The sequence below is a fragment of the Toxotes jaculatrix genome, chromosome 1 (genome assembly GCF_017976425.1).
Source record: "Toxotes jaculatrix isolate fToxJac2 chromosome 1, fToxJac2.pri, whole genome shotgun sequence".
Taxonomy (NCBI): domain Eukaryota; kingdom Metazoa; phylum Chordata; class Actinopteri; family Toxotidae; genus Toxotes; species Toxotes jaculatrix.
In genome coordinates this window covers 20,638,507-20,656,890 of record NC_054394.1, presented here as the reverse complement: position 1 = coordinate 20,656,890, position 18,384 = coordinate 20,638,507, and the positions used below count along the sequence as shown (strand labels likewise).

Sequence of the window (18,384 nt, the reverse complement as noted above, 5' to 3'; positions counted from 1 at the left end):
CACTGTGGTATGTGTACTTGTACTTATGTAAAAGATCTGAGTACTTCTTCCACCACTAATTTTAACACTCACAGGGGCAATTTTTCTGATTAATGAGAACTCTTACATTTAATAGGTCTAACACATTTTTTGAGTAATACTTTTACTAAAGAGGCATGTTCGGTGCAGGACAGTTGCAATAGAGTATTTCTGCATTGTAGTATTGCAACTTTTATTTAAGTAGATAGCAGCCTTCATTTCTTTTCAAGCAGTTACTGCACAATCAGAGTACCTACCCCAAAGCACTGCAGCAAGACCCTCTTTTTGTAAGTGCTGCTTTCTCTCTCAAGATAGCGATCTATAGTGTCTAACACACTGAGTCTTATGTTTTCTGTGACATGCAGCGAGGTGTTCTGGACCTCCTCCAGGGACAACAGGAACACCACGGTAGTACTGACTGCCTGCTCCAACACTGCAGCCTCAGGTGGTGTCAGCAGATCCACCACCCTGGACTTCAGACTCTCCACCCAGCAGCGGATCATCATCTGCAGGGCCATGTTCTGACTGGCCCCAGGCTGACAGGCAGAGGTGAAGTCAGCTGAGCAGGTCCAGTTGAACCGCTTCACCAGGTTTCTGGCCAGGCAAAAATCAGGCTCTGAGGTGGTGCTGTTGTTGTTGGTGTTGGTGGTGGTAGTGGTGTAGTTGGTGTAGGTGGTACACATACTGCTCACCCACACACTGGACGGCTCCCGGGACAGCAAAAAGAGAAGAACAGTGTTAGGACAGATAGAGGAGACAAAATTGGTCTGGTCGTGCTCCCAGCAGAGAGTCAGGAGTGCTACATCTGGAAGAGTTACAGTCCAGCTAGAGTACTGGCACTGCTCCGCAGGGTTGAATCCAGTCAGGCCACCTCCTTCTCCCCCACCACTACCGGGAGACACCCCTGGGTTTGAATGGTTGGCACAGTGCTGTGTTAACCAGGTGTTGTCCTGATTGGCCAACAGGTTCTGGAGGACAGTTTCATTGGTGCAGACTTTGGAGGTGAAGTTAAGTGGGTCAATCTCAGCACAGAGAGCTAGCTCAGTCATGTCCACGATGATGGGACGGGTCCACTCAGAGTACTTGCACACCTAAAGTACAGATTATATAAGATCAGAATACAAATTTTAAAATCACATATTAACTTGTTTTCTGTAATGGTTCACTGTTGTCCCTCTAGTGATTAATACTGTTGCCTTTAGTTCTTTTTGTGGGGACAAATGTGTGTATGTGGACACATATAGTAAAAACACTGTTTGAGTAATCATTCTGTTTTCCTTGTACTGTAGGTGTTTGATCACACCCAGGCTCTTACCACCCTTCTTCTGATTGGTCACTGTTGTTGATCCGATAACCTATTTACATCTCAGGTTGTGTTGATGATGGTCCTTTGACCAAAATGTAATTTTTTTAAATCTAATCTTTTCAGTGTCACATTTACCAAATGGAATAAATTAATTCTATTTGTATATTACCTACTTTTTTATGTATGTAAACAGTGTTCCTATGAAATAGTTAGAATATGACATCTGTCATTCTTTTTTGTGCTTCTAATTTGATTAGGCTTTGGCCACACGTCATTCAGCTAAAATACCCACCTGTGGTAACAACCCCATGTCCTCTATGTCAGTGCAGACTGATATCAACCATTTGTTCTGCGGGTTTTGTAACAGCTTTTCAAACACAGGCGCCTTGCAGCAGACATTCTTGTGAAAAGCCAGCTGATCATTCTGCCAGCAGAGGCCGACCACTGATTCGTCCACCTGCCGCTCTCCCCACGTGTGGTAGTCACACCAGTCTGCGATGTTGAAGACCTGGGTCGGCTTGGTGGTTGGAAAGCTAAGAGAAGTGTCACAGTGGTCCTCAAGCCAGGCATTTGCCTTGTTACGCAGCAGGCTATTGAGAAAAGTTTTGTTAGAGCAAACCTCTTTAGCGAAACCACTCTGATCGAGGCGGACGCATTGTAACAAAACATCGATGGTAATTTGCGTCACATCATGCCACTCTGAGTAATGACAAGAGTCCAACATTAATGAATCCGTGTCAGGGAATAGGGGTGAAGGGAGCGAGTTTGTGCAGTTAGGCACGAACTGGACATTTGTGGGGTTGGAAAATAAAAGCATGAAGAATCCGGTGTGCTCACAGATGAGTTTGGTCAGTCTGGGACCGTCCAGACTCATGCAGAACTCCAATAAGGAGGGTACCACCATGACTGTGGGCTGCTCAATCCACTGTTCATAGATGCAGAAGTGACTCACCATATACCCGGGGTCTGCAGAGGAGTTGGCACAGTATGCATACAGCCAGCTGTTGATCTGATCTGAGAGCAACTTCCTCATTAACAAAGCATTGTTGCACACCTGTTTCACAAACTCCTCACGTTCGTTATCGCTGCACAGGGTCACAAGAACAGCATCCACCACCTCGTTTTCTAACCAGCTGTTGTAGTTACAGGCGAGCTGTTTGAGGTTAGTGGCTTCTCTTGCTACTCGACGAGGCGCAAGGATCTCAGAGGGAGGGGTGACAGCTGGGGAAGGCTGTGTGTCCTCAACACTGCAGTCGGATGACCTGCTGAGGAGTGGAGACACCAGTGCTTGAATAGAATAGCACATGTTGCTCCACACCAGCTCTATCTGGTTAGGGCTGAGGGAGCTGAGCGCCTGGCAAAAGGTGAGCACAGATGCAGAGGATCCCACTCCTGAATCCGTGAGGATGTCAACGCACAGTGTGTCATTGAGCCTGGCCAGATTGTGGCGATCACACTTGAGAAGGATGTCGTGACTGTCATCTGCTGCCTCTGAGGCGCTGCGTTGGAAGGGGACGCTGGCAGGATTCTGGCACTCTGGCCCTGGATATGTGCACAGAGGCTGTTCTGAAGCCAGGAAGATTTCCAGGAGGATGTCAATGATGGAGTTAGCAAAGGACCAGCTCACATTGTTGTTTAATCCCCTAAATAAAACAGGCATTTAATAATTATTACAGATTGTATCTGTGACACTATAATATTCACAAAATACATATTTAGTAAGAGATATCCTGGCTGATGTGTATTTCACTGCTCTGAGAGGCTAATAATATTAAAAATATAATTCAAGGTGGCCCTGTTAACTTTTCTTGCAAACACACAAAACTTGCATTTACATTCAGTCTTTCTTGATAAAATACACTGTTTACCCTTGTGGTCTAACAAATGTGTTGAATGTATATATGAACAATCATATTTTTTACAAATCTGATATCCCGTGTTTTCCTTAAATGGTATCCTCAATATTACTCAACATAGAAACCCTGAACTCTTCTGGATATTGTTACAGTCCTCTAGGTTTGTGCTGTGGCAACCAGTTTGAATTATTTCAGCTCTCTTTCTGAGACATTATGCTTTGTCTATCAGTTTGGCATGGCAGACAAATCTAAACACAATACCCATGAGCTTGGCAGCTGTTGCTATGAAGAAGCCAGCAGCCTTGCATTAGAGCCCCATTGAATTATACTCTTTTTTTTTTCTCGTGTCATTATTGAATTGTATTATCCTTGACACTTTGGCAATATTCACCTGACAGCCATGCCAATACTGAATTGAAATGAATGAAATTTAATTTAAAATGCTCTTAGTTGCTAAATTCATCCAAAATTAACAAAGAATATGATAATAAACTGATTTAAGATGCAGATTGTAAAATCAGTTTTCTCAGCAGTGGAATGTGTAGCTTCAGAGTAGCTTTTATATGGATGTAAAAAGGGTGTTTTTGAAATTCAAGATTGACTTACCACATGATGAGCTGCTTAAGATCGCCTGCAAAACAAGTGGAGAAGCAATTTAATTAGCATAAAGAACTGGTAACGAACTGTGCAGTGTAAAGTACAGTTTACATAGAATAGCATGGCACTACTCAAATGTTTATACTGATGAAAAAAATTTTTTTACCTTGCTTACAGGTCTCTTCTTTGTCTAAAGTTGGTATTCTAATTCCAAACTGTAAAGCTATTTTGATGTAGTCCATGGGTACTTGAAGTAACGATGCCATGAACTTAGAGACATTTGTCACAACTGCATCCACAAGGCCACTCACACCACTCATCAAATTTCCAGAGGGAGGGATACTCGAAAGAATATTAATAAAGGTTTGCTGAAGGCCATTTAATGCTGTTGTCATTGGCTCCCCCATCCTGAGGTAGGCCATGGAGAAGCTGACTGACTCTGTGTCACTGTGCAGAGAAGTGCACGTCTGGGATCTCAGCGAGGACATAAATGTCAGTAGTGGCTTTCCTAACTCCAGAAACACGGTCTTTGTTAGCTCTGCCTCCGATCCGCAGTCCTGCCTCCCAGACAAAATACAAACTAAAATTTTGGGAAGGTCATCTATAAACCTCTCTTTCAGCAGTGGTTGGAAGACAGCATACAGGTTACTCAATACACCATAATATGCATCTAAGTAAAAACTCTTTCCTGTGGGAGAGACGATGAAGCTGCGTGTATTTTCATTTTCCCTGGACAAAGAGTGGATTTGATTAATAACTTTCTGGATGTCTGCCTCTAACTTGGTGGCCTCCTCGGGCGTCTGGTCAGTCTGTCTTTCTATTACTTTGGGTAGTGAACTCACTTGCTTGACATCACATATGATCCCTGTAAATGATGAGAAAACAAAAAACAGGAAAATATTATATAGTTCAAGAACTGTGTGACATTTATTTTATTATAATCTTTGTTTTTTTGTTTGTTTTGCAGGCTTATTAAGAAAACAAAACAGTTTGTTCTTGTGCAAAAAATAATTAACATACTAAGTAAGCTGTATTTATACCATGAGCTATTATTAAATTAATAAACATTGTCAATATTAATAAAGCTTTGTTGACAGAAATTTGCTTTATTGCATTGTTTTTATCTGACAATGCATGCTAGCCTAAAAGTTGCAAAAATCCTATTTTGTACTTACCAAACAGGATGCTCACTATGCAAGCAGTTGGTGTCGACCACATTGTAAGTCTCCTCAAATGCAAGCAGGCAGCAGCTTCAGGTAACACAAAAAAAATAAATAAATATTCCACTTCGTTTTATCCTTTTGATGGAGTACAGATATTCATCTGAGGCAGAGGAACCGGATTGAAAGCAGGCTTCATACTGGTGAACCGCACAGAGTCAATCCGCACAGAAACACGCATCTAACTAGCTGTCGCTCATCCTGCAAACTTCATCTGGGCCCATCCGACCGAGGTGATGCTCCCTCTTACATGCCACTCTGCTCTCAGAGGCTGCAGGCTCCTCACCTCCGTGACTGACTGCAACTCTACACCTGGTCTGAAAGCAGCGCAGACTAATTAAGGACACCGGTAAAGGGGGAAAAAAGGTAGGTGCGAAACGAAGGCTGTGAAACGCAGAAGGGATTTCGGTGATAAGCACGGCCATCGGCGCTGAATTATTAACCGAGTGTGTTGATTAACTCCTCCGCCTGAAACCCGAGTCCTGCCAGAGCAGCCAGAAGACACCAAGACTGAATACCGGAGGGTCCGCTCTGGTGGACAACTTCTAACTCCCATGTAGAACCTGATGTGATGGAGGCAAAAACACACGAAGCCCCACCCCAAAAAAACACAAAAACAAAACAAAACAAAAAAACCTGTAATTAAATACGATCTAATAAATGAAGGTACTTCAAGGTACTTTCCCCATTGCTGAAGGGCTTTACCAAATACAATTTACTCTTCAAAATGACAAATTCAGTGGTGGCAAACTGACAAGCAATTATCAATGCACTTCAAAGCTCATTTTAAGAAGTTAATTAAATCAGCATGAACGGGAAAAAGTTATGGGATAACAGACCACTCTCACTAACACTAGGAGGAGAAGGGATGAAAATGAAATGGCTATGTCCTCTACTGTTATTAGGTAAAGAAACTATTAATTAAAATTACACAGTGCAAAGCCTGGCGAAATGAATACTCAACAGTTAGGGCTATTTAAATTAGATTAGTAATAAGAATAAGAATAGGGCCTAAACCCCATAGGGAAAGACTCAATAAGCAAGTCTTTCCCATTTTTTTTTAGTCAGAGAAACACCTATCCCTGCACTCTTCAGCATAAATGTAAATGCAGCATTACTATGCACCATTCCATTTCTTCAATGAATAGTCCCACATCTTTAGCGTCATCTCAGACATCCGAGAGAAATAAAAACAAAGGGCATGCAAAAGGTTTTTAACTTTAAAACTTTGTTTCAGAAATTCAATGTAACTGTATATACACTTTACAATAGCATATAGCCTGACGGCTAACAAAGATGTCTTAAAACATTTTTTAAATACATCTTCAGCACAAATAGCAGTTCTTGCAAGTAAAATGGCTTAACGGATATTGAAAAAAAAAAAATAAAAAAACATTAACACGGTTGCTTTTTTTCTGCAGAAAAAGTGCCATGATTAAAATTTAATTCAGGACTTTCCCACAAAGCAAGCTGTATTCTCTACATGCTAAGTTTAACAGTTCAGTGACATAGCGCTAAACTAAACAGACAGATATTTGTAAGAAAAAAACACTCCATCTGATGTAAAGTTAAATCTTCATTAATACATTTAAAAAGTAGATATGACATGCCTTTTGAAATCAAAAATACAAAAGATTTTCCTTACTTTAAGGATTTTTTTTTTTAAACATGAAGCTGCATGTATTGTACAACAACTCAGTGTACAATAGACTGGTAATGCACATAAAAATGAGCTGGATTAAAAGTATCAAATGCCTCCCACCGATCCCTCAGAAACAAGCCACGACTGATAATCGCATATAATCACACGGCCCACTGAGGAGACGAGCAAACCTGGGCTACATCACACACTCCAGGTGAGGCTTGCATACTAAAAGATGGCAGTCAGGGTGGTGAGAGGTCATTGGGGGCAGGGAGGGGGCTACCATGGTGGGACCTCAAGACATGTTTCCTCTTCCCATGCAACACTGTTCTTGCCTCTACTTCAACATCTGAATGGCAGATGTGAACTGGCATCGCTCCTCGTCTATTTGTTCTACTTGATGAGGAAAGAACACAACAAGGAATTCGGAAAGACACTTAAAACTTCACCTCATGTACAATTTTACATTCATAGTCTGGACATGTGTACTCATAACAGAGTAAACACCATTGTGCCCTGTAACAATTTTACTTGAACACAAACAAATTCTAAATTTATGGAGAGCTACTAACCTCTGGTGAGAAAAGGCAAAGACAGGCAGGAAACCATCTCTGAACAGAACCTGTGTTGAGTGAGCAGCAGGGTTTGTTTGGGCAGGGCACAGCAGGATTCACCTGGCAAATTTACTCATGGGGAGGGAGGGGTGGGGGCTATAACTCAATGGAATCACGGTACACAACACATACTGCACGCTGGAAAAAAATAGAGGGAAGGGCAGGTGTCTCCAGGTTTCAGTATTTGCAGAGCTTTGAGGTCTGATTGTCTCTTTCCATCTAAGCATTTTGGGGATGGGAGAACAGAAAATTGGGGGTGGGGGGCAACTTGTGAGGAGAGGAATTGTATGGCACTGTACAGGCAACCCAGACATATCCAAACACTCACATTTGCTTTAACATAAAATGCACTTTGATTCAAACTGAACAAGAACCGTAAAAAGTTCAATAATGCAAGCCAAATTGTCATGGAGATTTAAGCTGACTATTGAGGGTTTGGCCGAGGACAGAAGACAGCCTTTTAGTGACTGACAGGAATTTGATCTTTCTGTCTTTACCTCGCAGGTTTAGGCTTGTAAGCATGATGCCAAAACGTCATCTACATGTCTGCCTACTGTTTGTCTCACTACTAAATAAATTAAGTTGAAACAACAGTGGAGTAAAATGTCAGTTTGGCTTAAGTGTCCAGGCAGAAACACATTCACATAGTTACCATTCTTAAACTTAACTGTGCTAAACAAAAAAAAAAAAAAAAGAAAAACAAAATAAAACAAAAGCTTGAAAGTACAAGGTAAAAAATCTGAAAAGGACAGGTAGAGGGGCAGTCAGTGAAGCTGACAGTTAAAACAGTATGTTGCTGGTGCCAGATATGGCTGGTACAGGGTCTGGCCATAAATTTCTACCATGAGTAGACTTCATGACACACTGGCAGAGATGTGCTACATTAGTCATAATGCTACTGACATAGCCATCAAATAACACATCACAACTAAAAGAAACCGAGCTCTGATTTAGCCAGAATACTTGATTAGGAGTAAAAGACAATACTGATTATAGACAAATGACAAATCAAATACTATTATTAAAGAAGGGTTAACCTTGACACATATCACTTTGAAAATGAATGCCCTCAGACCTTTACAATATGTCAGATTTACAGGTAACAAGATTCTTAATCCTAACATTTAATTAGGGAGCCATGTTATGTCCACAGTGAAGCCAACACACTGACTTAAACCTCTATTTGTTAAAACGAGAACAAACTATATTTAAAGTCCTGGATTAATTCCATTTCATCTGACTATGCAGTGGACTCCTTAATATGCAACCATGTTCTCCTAATAGGAAAAAGGCTTACAACAAAACTTACATGACCCCGTTTAAAATATCGTATCTTACAAAAAGAAGTAAAACATTTTGAAATGTTACCTTTTTTTCAAAAACAATGAAACACCAGTTTTACCAGAAAAAAACTGCAACCAACAATAGAAACTTGACTCAGCTACGGAGGAATGCATATGATTTTAAAGGCTACAGATTGTAGGTTTGCCAAACACCAAATCAGTGAGTGTGTGTGTGTGTGTGGCTAGGAGTAAACATACACACATGCACAGATTGATTTACAGGCCAGTCATTCCTGCTGAAAATGGTCTGTAGCCACAGAGTGTCGTTATTCATCAGTGTCAACAGCGTGAGCACCAGGGGTTGGTTTGGGTTCAGGGACTCAGTTGGGGTGGAGTTCCTCTTAACCAGGTGGCATTTTCATATCCACTAAACCAGCACCAAGACTTCAGAATTTAGTGTGGAGCCGATACCCGGCTCCACAGCTGGAGAGTCAGTCAAAAAGAGGAGTCTACCTGGGCTTGTTCATAGTGTGTGTAATTTAATCTATACATTTAGATATTTAGAAAATGTCACCCAGATCTTTAAAAATGTTTTTCTTTTGAAGTTTTTTTTAAAAAGCAATGGTGGCTTTAAAAACAAACAAAAAAAAAAAAAACAAAACAAACAAAACAAAACAAAACCAAAGGGAAAAAAAAGAAAAACCCCAAAAAAAGGAAAAAGGCTAAAATTTTAACAGTAATGGCAATGTTGTAGTTTGTAATCCAAAGAGGGGCTTTTTACACGCATGTTGCTTTCAGTCTTTTCATGTTGTCCCGTTCTGAGAGACTGTGGTCGACTTCAATCAGGGGGCAACAGGTCATGAAGCCGGAACCGCTCCCGAACATGCGGCCGCACATCCTCATTCTGTCACATTCAGCAGGGAAGGAGAACCATGACAGGAGGAGATCAAAAGCGAATTAGATTACTTTTACTGAAGTGGTAAAACATTATTAAGATAGAGCCAATGTAATAGGTCCTACAATAACTACTGAAGACATCTTACCATCTCAACCAACTTCTCCAGGAAGGGCACCAGCTTCAGCAGCTCATTGTCATTCTTGTCCATGAACCAGCTCTCTATGGGAATCCCATTGGACAACTGCCCAAGAAATGATTAGTTTAATGAAATATAATATTAAGCTTCAGGGAAAACAAGCTGAGGAGCTGTATCACACAGAAAATGCCACATATCTAATGAGTCAGGGCGTTAAAGAGTCATCTGGTAAGTAACTTGATCACAAGATGTAATGTGTCAGTATCTGCCTGATTCATGATTAATCATCATTCAATGTTTGCTTTGTGGTAAGCAATCAGAAGAGAGCGTGACCATGTCAGGCAAAAAGAAATCGCTGGGAAAATTTGGGCCTTTTACAGTTTGGGAAAAGTAGAGCCAAACAGCTGAGAACTTCTTCTGTTAGTTTGATAATCACCAGCTGGGCAAACATTTTATCCAACAAAAATCTGCCCTAAGTAGGAGTAAGTTTTAATTTTCTTGTATTTAAAAAAAACAAAAACAAAAAGAGTTCTGTGACATCCTGCAGCCAAAATCTATATTTCCAGGGTAAAACCCTGAGTCCAGACATGGTCAAACAAATTTTGTTCCACATTACCAACAGCTGTTGTTAGCCAGAAAACACAAAACCTCCGGTGTTATGTTCTCATTTAGGTGTTCACCTGATATGCAAAGGCTTGTGGTGAATTGTCGATGATGATGGTCTTTGACAGATCTCTGCCTAAGATGTTGAGGTCCTTGATGTAGTTTCCCTGGACACAGACACAATGCTCACGAAACAACCTGTGTCTACAGTGTCAGTAGGGAATGAAAGGAAAGAGGCAGGAGAAGAAAAAAAAAATCAATCAGTGACAAGGTCAGTGCAATCAATAATTCAGAAAAACCACAACACTGACACCTCAGCAGCAGCCGAAGCAGCACATGCCAATGCCGGGGCTTTACACGGTGCTTTGTGGAGCTCTATGCATCAGCTTTTGAGTTTGCTGTTTAATTATAAAAGACTGACACAAAGCACACCATACCTCACTAGCTGCTTTTTAGGATCCAAGATGTTGAGCAGTTTGTCTGCATACACCTTTTTAGAGGCTGTAAAAAGGATGATCTAGAAAAGGAAGAATAATGGTAAAAAAAAATGTTTCTAGTCTGATGCAAATGAGGATTTATTAACATGCGTAGCCAGGTTATATTTACCTCGTAAATTTGAGACATGCGTTCCAGAAACTCTCTGAAGAACGGCCTCAGGCGCACATACACCTGCACAGGACAAAAGATCACAAATAAGTAAACATTTCTGATCAATAGGGTCAGGTCACCACCATGAGAGACTAGAAGTAAATCTAGGGCTATAACCTTTTAATCTCATCACAAAAATATTAGTTTCATATCTGTTAATTCGACAGTTCTCCACCTGTGTGACACGTTTGTCTGCATTTGCTAGTACACGTTTCTCAACATGAGGCTTTTTACAAGCACAACTTTAGCTCCCTCTGTTGGCATCATGGCGAAAACTATGAGGCAGCACTTACCTGGTAAATGACATCCTGAAAGAGAACTGGGAAGGTAAGTGCTGCATCTTCCAGCTCATTTAAACTGCAGTGAACCAATGTTTCATCCTGCAGAACAAAACAGAGAAAATACAAGGAAACTTTAGAAATTTCTACAGAGCTTCAATAATAATAATAATTCTGGAAAAAATAAAGAAATAAATTAACACACAAATAATATGCTGTATACTATAACTGACCAGGTCTAGGACCAGAGAGAATTCAGGTGTGCTGCGTGTCTTCAGTGGTAAGGCTGGCTTACGGGTGAGCTGCTCTTCTGTCAGTGGAGGGACGTGCTTGATGAAGAAATACCTAGAAAATCAAAACATCACACGTACTTTGCGTCAATTAAAACATCGACTGAAACCATGATTTTCAAACAGTGAAATACTGACAAGTTTCACAGAAATGGATTTGATGGTTAACTTAAAGCACATTGTGTAGAACTGTCACATTTGGATCAATGACTAACCAATTAAAACATCCTGATATGAAAATGAGTACATTAGCAGTTAACACAGGCACTAGTTGTTCTCACCGTGAAAACAACCAAACGGATATGTCAGCTGTTATGCAAGAATGGCCAAAACCATTTAACCAGAATGTTTTAGCTTTTATCTTTTTCTATTTAATCATAATAATATTAGTTTAGACTTTCTGTACCAAATACAGTTCTGTACAGGTAACCCAATCATAAAACAATAAGTGACCATAGATATTCACATGAGAAATGTTATTTTTAATTCACCCAAAACCATGATAACTGGTGTCACTGGATTCTGCCCGCAATTAATAGCCTGCCAAATGTCCTGTTTATATTTTTTCAAACAAGAAAATTTAATAGACGGGTCAAACCTGTTGCATTATTGTAGATTTCAGGTTGATGGTCTGGATATTGTTTGCCTAAATTTTAGCTTTTATTTTAGCTTTACTTGGTGGAATCAAATGTTTCACTGTACTACAAACAATGACCCCATTTACAGAAAGTAACCCAGCTTTCAACTTTTGTCCAATCCATTGCTTCTGCCACAAGCTTAGTTAAGCTATCCCACTATCCTCCGCTTTCCAAATATCCTCATTCAGGTTTCATTGTAAATTCTGTCCAAAGGGGTCTGGTTATAGGACAAAGCATTTTATGGTGATGCAATGTTTAACTCACGGGTCAAAGACTTCCCAGTCTTCCTCGTAGGATGCCTCTGGTGGTACCGCGGTGGGAGGAGAGTCCACATATGCCATATCTGGACTGGAACCTGGAGCTTGGACCACAAGAAAAACAAGATGTTAAAAGAAACAAAACAAGGAGAAACACGAACACAAAAAAGAAAGATATGTCAAAGCCAGCAGTTATCACTTACTTTATTGTTCCCTCAACATGAAGTAAAACTCAATGATTTAGAATTGCATTTTCTTAGCTGTAGTGCCTACCTGTTAGGGGTGGAAGGTCAGCATCAGCATCAAGCTCTCCCTCCTCCACTGTGGGACAAGTCTCAGAGATGTGGGGAGGTCGCAGAGGAGGCAGCTGTGATACACTAGAGTAGAAGTTAGTGGTGGCACACAGTTCCTGCGTGGATGTGGCTGTGCTGGTGGGTGTCTCCACAGCTTGCTCCATGTCCAGCTGCTTGACTATCTCCTCAGCCTCCAATGCCTGGTCTGGAGAGTCCGAGCCAGAAGAGGCTGAAATACCAATAAAACAAAGAGGTGTTTAAGCTGCACAGCACACTATATAATACAAAGGAAGATGGTCAACATGTTAGTATGAACATGATCAAGTCTCAACTGCTGTTGCTATTGTCACATTATTATATGACTACAGTCAAATTATTCATAATTCATTATTAGTAATTTTAACTTTATTTGGTGTTAAAGACAGTAAAAGAGTGTGCATAATGAAAAGGAAACAGTGGGGAGAACATTAGGGCTTTATACGTACAGCAGTCTTTCACTAATACACTTTATATTGTGACTCGCAGAAATTTAGCCAATCATAGTGCACATACACAAAAGGATTGACCATGGTCTCTTTTTACGATGCTAGCTTTGAATTAAATGGGCTACACAAGGGTCTGCTCACCATTTTTAGCTGGTGAGAAGAAGTTGAAAACAGGGGAGAAGATGGTCCCAAGAAGGGTGGTTCTTGGAGGGCTGGTGGTCACCTCAACGGCTGTCGTCTCTTCCATACTGCCATTGGGCTTCTCCTTACTCCTGTCATGATTGGTTGCCTCTGCAGAGAAGAAGTGACAGGTTTAAGAGAGTTAACAGAGACGAGTAGACAACAGAGCAGCATTTAGTCTTTTTTTTTTTTCCTGAGTGCCACTCACCTCCATTGACGGAGCCTCTCCTGCCAACCCTGCTGATAGTCCTGCGGGGGGTGTTGGTGTTCGGGGGAATAGAGGTGATCAGATTGTTGTCCACATCACAGTGGAGACGTGTCTTCTTGGCTGGACTTTCCTGCTCCACCTGCAGAAGACAAGAAATAATAAAGTAAACTGTTGTAATTAATAACTAAAAACAATTAAATCACACTGCAAAACATCTACCAATGGCTGACTAAAAACTCTGGTTCCCAGAGACAGGCTGTGTCAAAACTCTGATGGAGATTGAAATTTGGGGACCTATGACTACAAATCAAAAAATCAGAAGATGGTGTGAGCACAAGTGTTTTCTTCCTGTTTAAGTCCTAGCACTACAACTGACCAAACATTAATCACACAACCTGACCCACTAATATTGCGCAGTTTGGCACAGACTGAGACTACAGACTTGATTACATCCTTCTTGCACAGCACAACATGTAATGAACGTGCATGAATACTGTTATTCCACAGTCTACAGCAGCCTTTAGATCAATGGCAGAAGACTAGTAAAAAAGTAAAAGATTTTTTCCCCGCCCAGCTTGTTGGGGAATTAAACAATAGCTACAAATAGTCAGTAAAAACAAGAGTATGCTACAAGTCTTAATTTAAGACTTAAAATGCAAGGACGACCATGAAATAACAATATTGTGTAAAAACATCAAAAATCCCCCATGTCTTTCCAGAGGAAAAGTTCCTTTTAGCCAAGTTGACTTTTCCACTTGTTACTACCTCCTGTCCCTGCACACCAACTCTGTGAGCCAGAAGCTAAAATTAGACCCAAGTCCGAGTTCTCAGACAAGCTGCTGCATTCCTCCAGACATTTCTTGGGAAACATGACACTCTGCACCAAGAAACACTGTATTTAACTCAAGAGACCTGGAGAGCACAAACTAAATACAGTTTTAAAAAGGAGAAGTGACAAAAAGCTTCTGTAACACTGTTAAACAAAACACACTGACACGAGAGGCACATCATCTTCTTCAGTTACAATATTTGAATTGCTCCAGAAGGGGCACCACACTCATATTTGCACTGAACTCCATTAAAAAGCAAGGTAATTTGATGTGATCAATGAGGTAATTACCTTAACAGCATTTCCTCTGATGAACTTTTTGATGGTGGAGAACAAGCTCCTCCTTCCACTTGTAGGAGTGTCCTCTTCTACTTCTGAATGCCTCCGCTTGGCCCGGGACGGGCGGCTTGCCACACTGGGGTTCGGCTGCTGAGACGCCTTTCGCATTCTCAGCCTCATTGTTTTAGCAGTCACATGTAAGGCTGTTTTAGAAAATCAGACACTGGGAGAGACGGCAAATACAGGAAGAGAGAGGGGAAATCAATACAACTGTACACAGTCAAGGAAACAAAATTAAGGCAATACTCAAGTGCTACGGTTGACAAACAGGTTGTTCTGAAAGTCTCAACTGTTTTAAAATGGTTAAGTCTGTGGGATGTGTCTGTGGGATGTATCTGTGTGTACTGGGGTAGTACTGGTGTGTTTTCTGCCAACATCTGGATGCATTCAAGATCCCATTTCACTTACATCACAGTGGATCACAGCAGCCACAGCTGGCTTTACTTCATCCGTACAGTAAAAAAAAAAAAAAAAGGCCCAGGATCTGACTATACATACACTCTACAAACACTCCCTACTACTAGTTACATGCATGCAAAAGCAATGTTTAAGTCAAAATACAGAAACAGAAATAATTATTGGCACTAACAAAAATTTAAAAACATGACTAATCTCAACTTAACTTATCCTAAGGAAATACACTACTTATTATTCTCCATAGTTGAGGGATTTAATTGGTAAGCATTGTCCTATGTACAGGGAAAACTAAAAACTATTCACAGTCAACACAAATTGTCAGCCAAGCATGCCAGCCCCTTGCGCTTATGTAACAGCAGCTGGCTGAAAAATGTGTCCGGACATATCCACAACCTGTCAGGAACCCTAAATACAAAATAGCACCATCTCAATACATACTGTACTTCTCACATACTGTAAATGTCCTTTGCTACATCTGCTTTACATTTACACTCGGGGTGTGTCCGATTCATCGATTCATAGATTATTCATAGATGCATTGATAATCTGTGAATCGTCGAATCGTAGCACTGTGAATCGCAATCGAATCGAATCGTGAGGTGACTTAGATGGCACACACCTAATTTACACAGGGGTGTATCCATGAACACACCAGTGTGTTCGCCCTGTTGCTCAATCAGATGGACACAAAAATACAAACAAGCGTTTTAACAGCATCAGAGTACATGGTAACATTAAAGAAACAGGCAAGGAGGAAAAGTGGAACAAGCCTGAAAGCTGCAAGTGCAAGACAGCAAATTTACATGAATGTCAGTGTCAAAGACCAACTACACGAGAACCTATGAGAAGAGATTCAACAATACAGCCCTTAAGTTGAAAATCCAATTTCTCGAGATTTAATAGTCAGCAGTTAGCAAACAGTGCGTGTGTACTTTTGAGAGATAAAAAGCTGACTGAAGCATGCCACTGATCTCTGATCCACCTGGAAATGCCTTGGGTTTTCTACATTTCTTGGAGATCAGATTTAGACAAACTGTCAGTGCCTGAATGGAAAGCCACCGATCATCATGTTAAGACAACTCCTATAATAAAGGATATTTCTTTTCCATTGCACTAATGCCCATAGAGGAGGAAATAATAAATAATAACAATTTCCACTTTGGACATGGACATTGCAGCACTGACAGTGTCCTTAATAAATTAATTAATTGTATTTGTAATAAGTAACTTTGGCAAGATCACATTACTAAACATTACAAATCCCCCATATCCCACAGGTTGGCCTAAATCAGTATTGCTGATAGTCTCCTTCTGACAACTGTTTGACACTGTTTTTATGTATTTGGAAAAGCTCCATTAAAATATCTCCATAAATTCTAACACTTTCCCCTTATCACATTAGTTATTTTAACTGTTGCAACAATGGTTCAAACTGTAACTATGTGGTCTCTAGTGCCAGTTAAAAGTCCCTGATACCTAATAAGAAAAACTGACAGATACTGCAAACTGGCATTTTTCCTGACTGTATGAGACAGTGTCTGTAATGTATTTAACTAAAGTCTATAATATATAAACATTTTACATGTACTGTTCTTAAAGAGATTAAACCATTCACTTGCACTTTATGCCATTATTGCAGTCTTTCCACTCTTTCTGTCTTTCCTTTCATGCTCAAACATACAAAACATCTGGGTTTTCTTGATGCTCCAACATAAAAATCAAAGCTCAGTGGCGGTCAAATTTAGATACTATGTAATCAGAGCTCGTCAACGCTCGCAAGACAGCAACACCATAGCTGCTAAACATCCATCTTTCAGGGCAATCACCCACTCACCAAGGATCATGCACATAGCTAGGTACGAGCAAGTGAGCGGGAAATAAGAACATGCATGCAACTGAGACTGTATGAGCCAGCTAGCAGACTGAGTGGAGAAACAAGTGAGGCCCTTCCCATAGCACGTCCACTCTGCAAAAGCTACCTCAGAGGATAAGGATAGCTAACTGACTTAAGAAGTGTCTACAACATATATCGTAGTGAAATAAAATAGAATTTAAGCACATGGCACGTTTGATCCAGCTGCCTCAATAAATACCGAATCGACGCTCGTAAAAGTTCCACTAAATAAACACGACTACCAAGCGTCGCAGCTAATCGAGAAGCTAGCTCGATTAAGCTAACGCTGCCTAAACGAACTACCTGAGGTCGTTTACGTGTACAAAGTACAGTTTCTTTTAACGCTATCGGGTTTTACAAGTGGCACCTAATAGTAACGTTTCACTGTTAATTCAACACAACCCGGTACTCGGTAACGCTAGCGTTTCGGCAAGGAGAGCTCAAACAGGCTAGCTTACCGTTAGCGAACCCGTGCAGCCTAAGTTGAGCGAAATAAAGTAAAAACAATGAGCTACAGTGAGGAACATTGGTTAAATAACTCTTGTGAAGTTCCCTGCCCGGTCTGACTCGACTGTCTCCACGAATTACGTACAGCATTAACGTTTGAGCTGTTTTGACAGTGAAACTCGTCAGACATCGTTAATCACAACAGCTACCTGACATGGCAATGTTCAAATCACTCAAATCAAATGCTCTGTTGATCCAGTCAGCGTTATCTTTAGCGAACAATGCAGTTGATGTGATTTCAATCACCAACTGTGGCATACAATCATGTACAGCTCAGCTCACTTTGGAAGGATATTAAATGGAGAAGACGGCGTTAGCGGGCTAATGTAAAGCTAGCAAGGTTCAGCTGTGGAATGCCAGTTTGGACGACGTTAGCTTCAATCCAAGCTAGAGGACTTTACCTGGCGCTAGTTTATGTTACTGTTCATTACTTAATAAACTGTAAAGGGATTCACATTACATGGTCAATATTCTAGCAAGCGTGCACTGAATGGCTTAGTTACAACGAACAGAAGGAACACAACATTAGCAAAGCTATCGAGTCGACCAGGAATTAGCCATGTCCGAGGTAGGCCGTGTTTTAGCTGACTTCGCTATGCGACTTAGCTTAGCACAGCTAGCTTAGCGTTAACCCAACCTAGCTTTCTAGAATAACTGCTTCGGGCTAACAGATGTGCACAGGCAAGGAAGGAAAATATTTATCCTGTCGTTAGCCAACATTACACAAACCGCAAGCCAAAGAAGACAAATGCACGACCAGGCTTGGAAAACGTTACCTACTTACTTTACAGTGATCCGCAGTATCTGGAGATGACGATTCAAGACCGTTTAAACATCACAACGGATGCAGTGGTTGTTTTCGTGATCTGATCCGACTTTTCTGTGTATCTACTCAAGGGCCGTCTCCGAAATGACACACCGTTGTGTTACCAGGCGCCATTTCCCGCC

General features: G+C 40.9%; 1 protein-coding gene across 2 annotated transcripts; it reads right to left on the bottom strand.

Annotated features, from left to right (window-relative positions):
- Positions 1-6,199: 6,199 nt before the first annotated feature.
- ctdspl2b (CTD (carboxy-terminal domain, RNA polymerase II, polypeptide A) small phosphatase like 2b) lies at positions 6,200-18,375 on the bottom strand. Of its 2 annotated transcripts, none has more exons than XM_041039326.1 (13): positions 18,217-18,375; positions 14,571-14,781; positions 13,451-13,589; positions 13,204-13,353; positions 12,558-12,806; positions 12,292-12,388; positions 11,333-11,444; positions 11,115-11,201; positions 10,780-10,842; positions 10,611-10,690; positions 10,251-10,377; positions 9,580-9,675; positions 6,200-9,440 (listed from the first exon to the last, which is right to left on the bottom strand). In XM_041039326.1, exons 2-13 carry the CDS (start codon positions 14,736-14,738, stop codon positions 9,375-9,377), a joined length of 1,434 nt encoding a protein of 477 aa, XP_040895260.1. In that variant the 5' UTR covers positions 14,739-14,781; positions 18,217-18,375; the 3' UTR covers positions 6,200-9,374. The 2 variants fall into 2 exon arrangements, with proteins under 2 accessions (XP_040895260.1, XP_040895251.1); XM_041039317.1 differs by having other exon boundaries at positions 18,221-18,375.
- Positions 18,376-18,384: the final 9 nt, after the last annotated feature.

What these genes read in the sequence shown, in the direction of transcription:
- ctdspl2b (XM_041039326.1), bottom strand. Translation starts at nt 14,738, where the DNA reads ATGAGGCTGAGAATGCGAAAGGCGTCTCAGCAGCCGAACCCCAGTGTG. An exon ending in TCAGAGGAAATGCTGTTAAG is followed by an intron (nt 13,590 to 14,570) that starts GTAATTACCTCA and finishes TGTCTTCTGCAG; the next exon opens with GTGGAGCAGGAAAGTCCAGC. An exon ending in GAGAGGCTCCGTCAATGGAG is followed by an intron (nt 13,354 to 13,450) that starts GTGAGTGGCACT and finishes TCTTCTCTGCAG; the next exon opens with AGGCAACCAATCATGACAGG.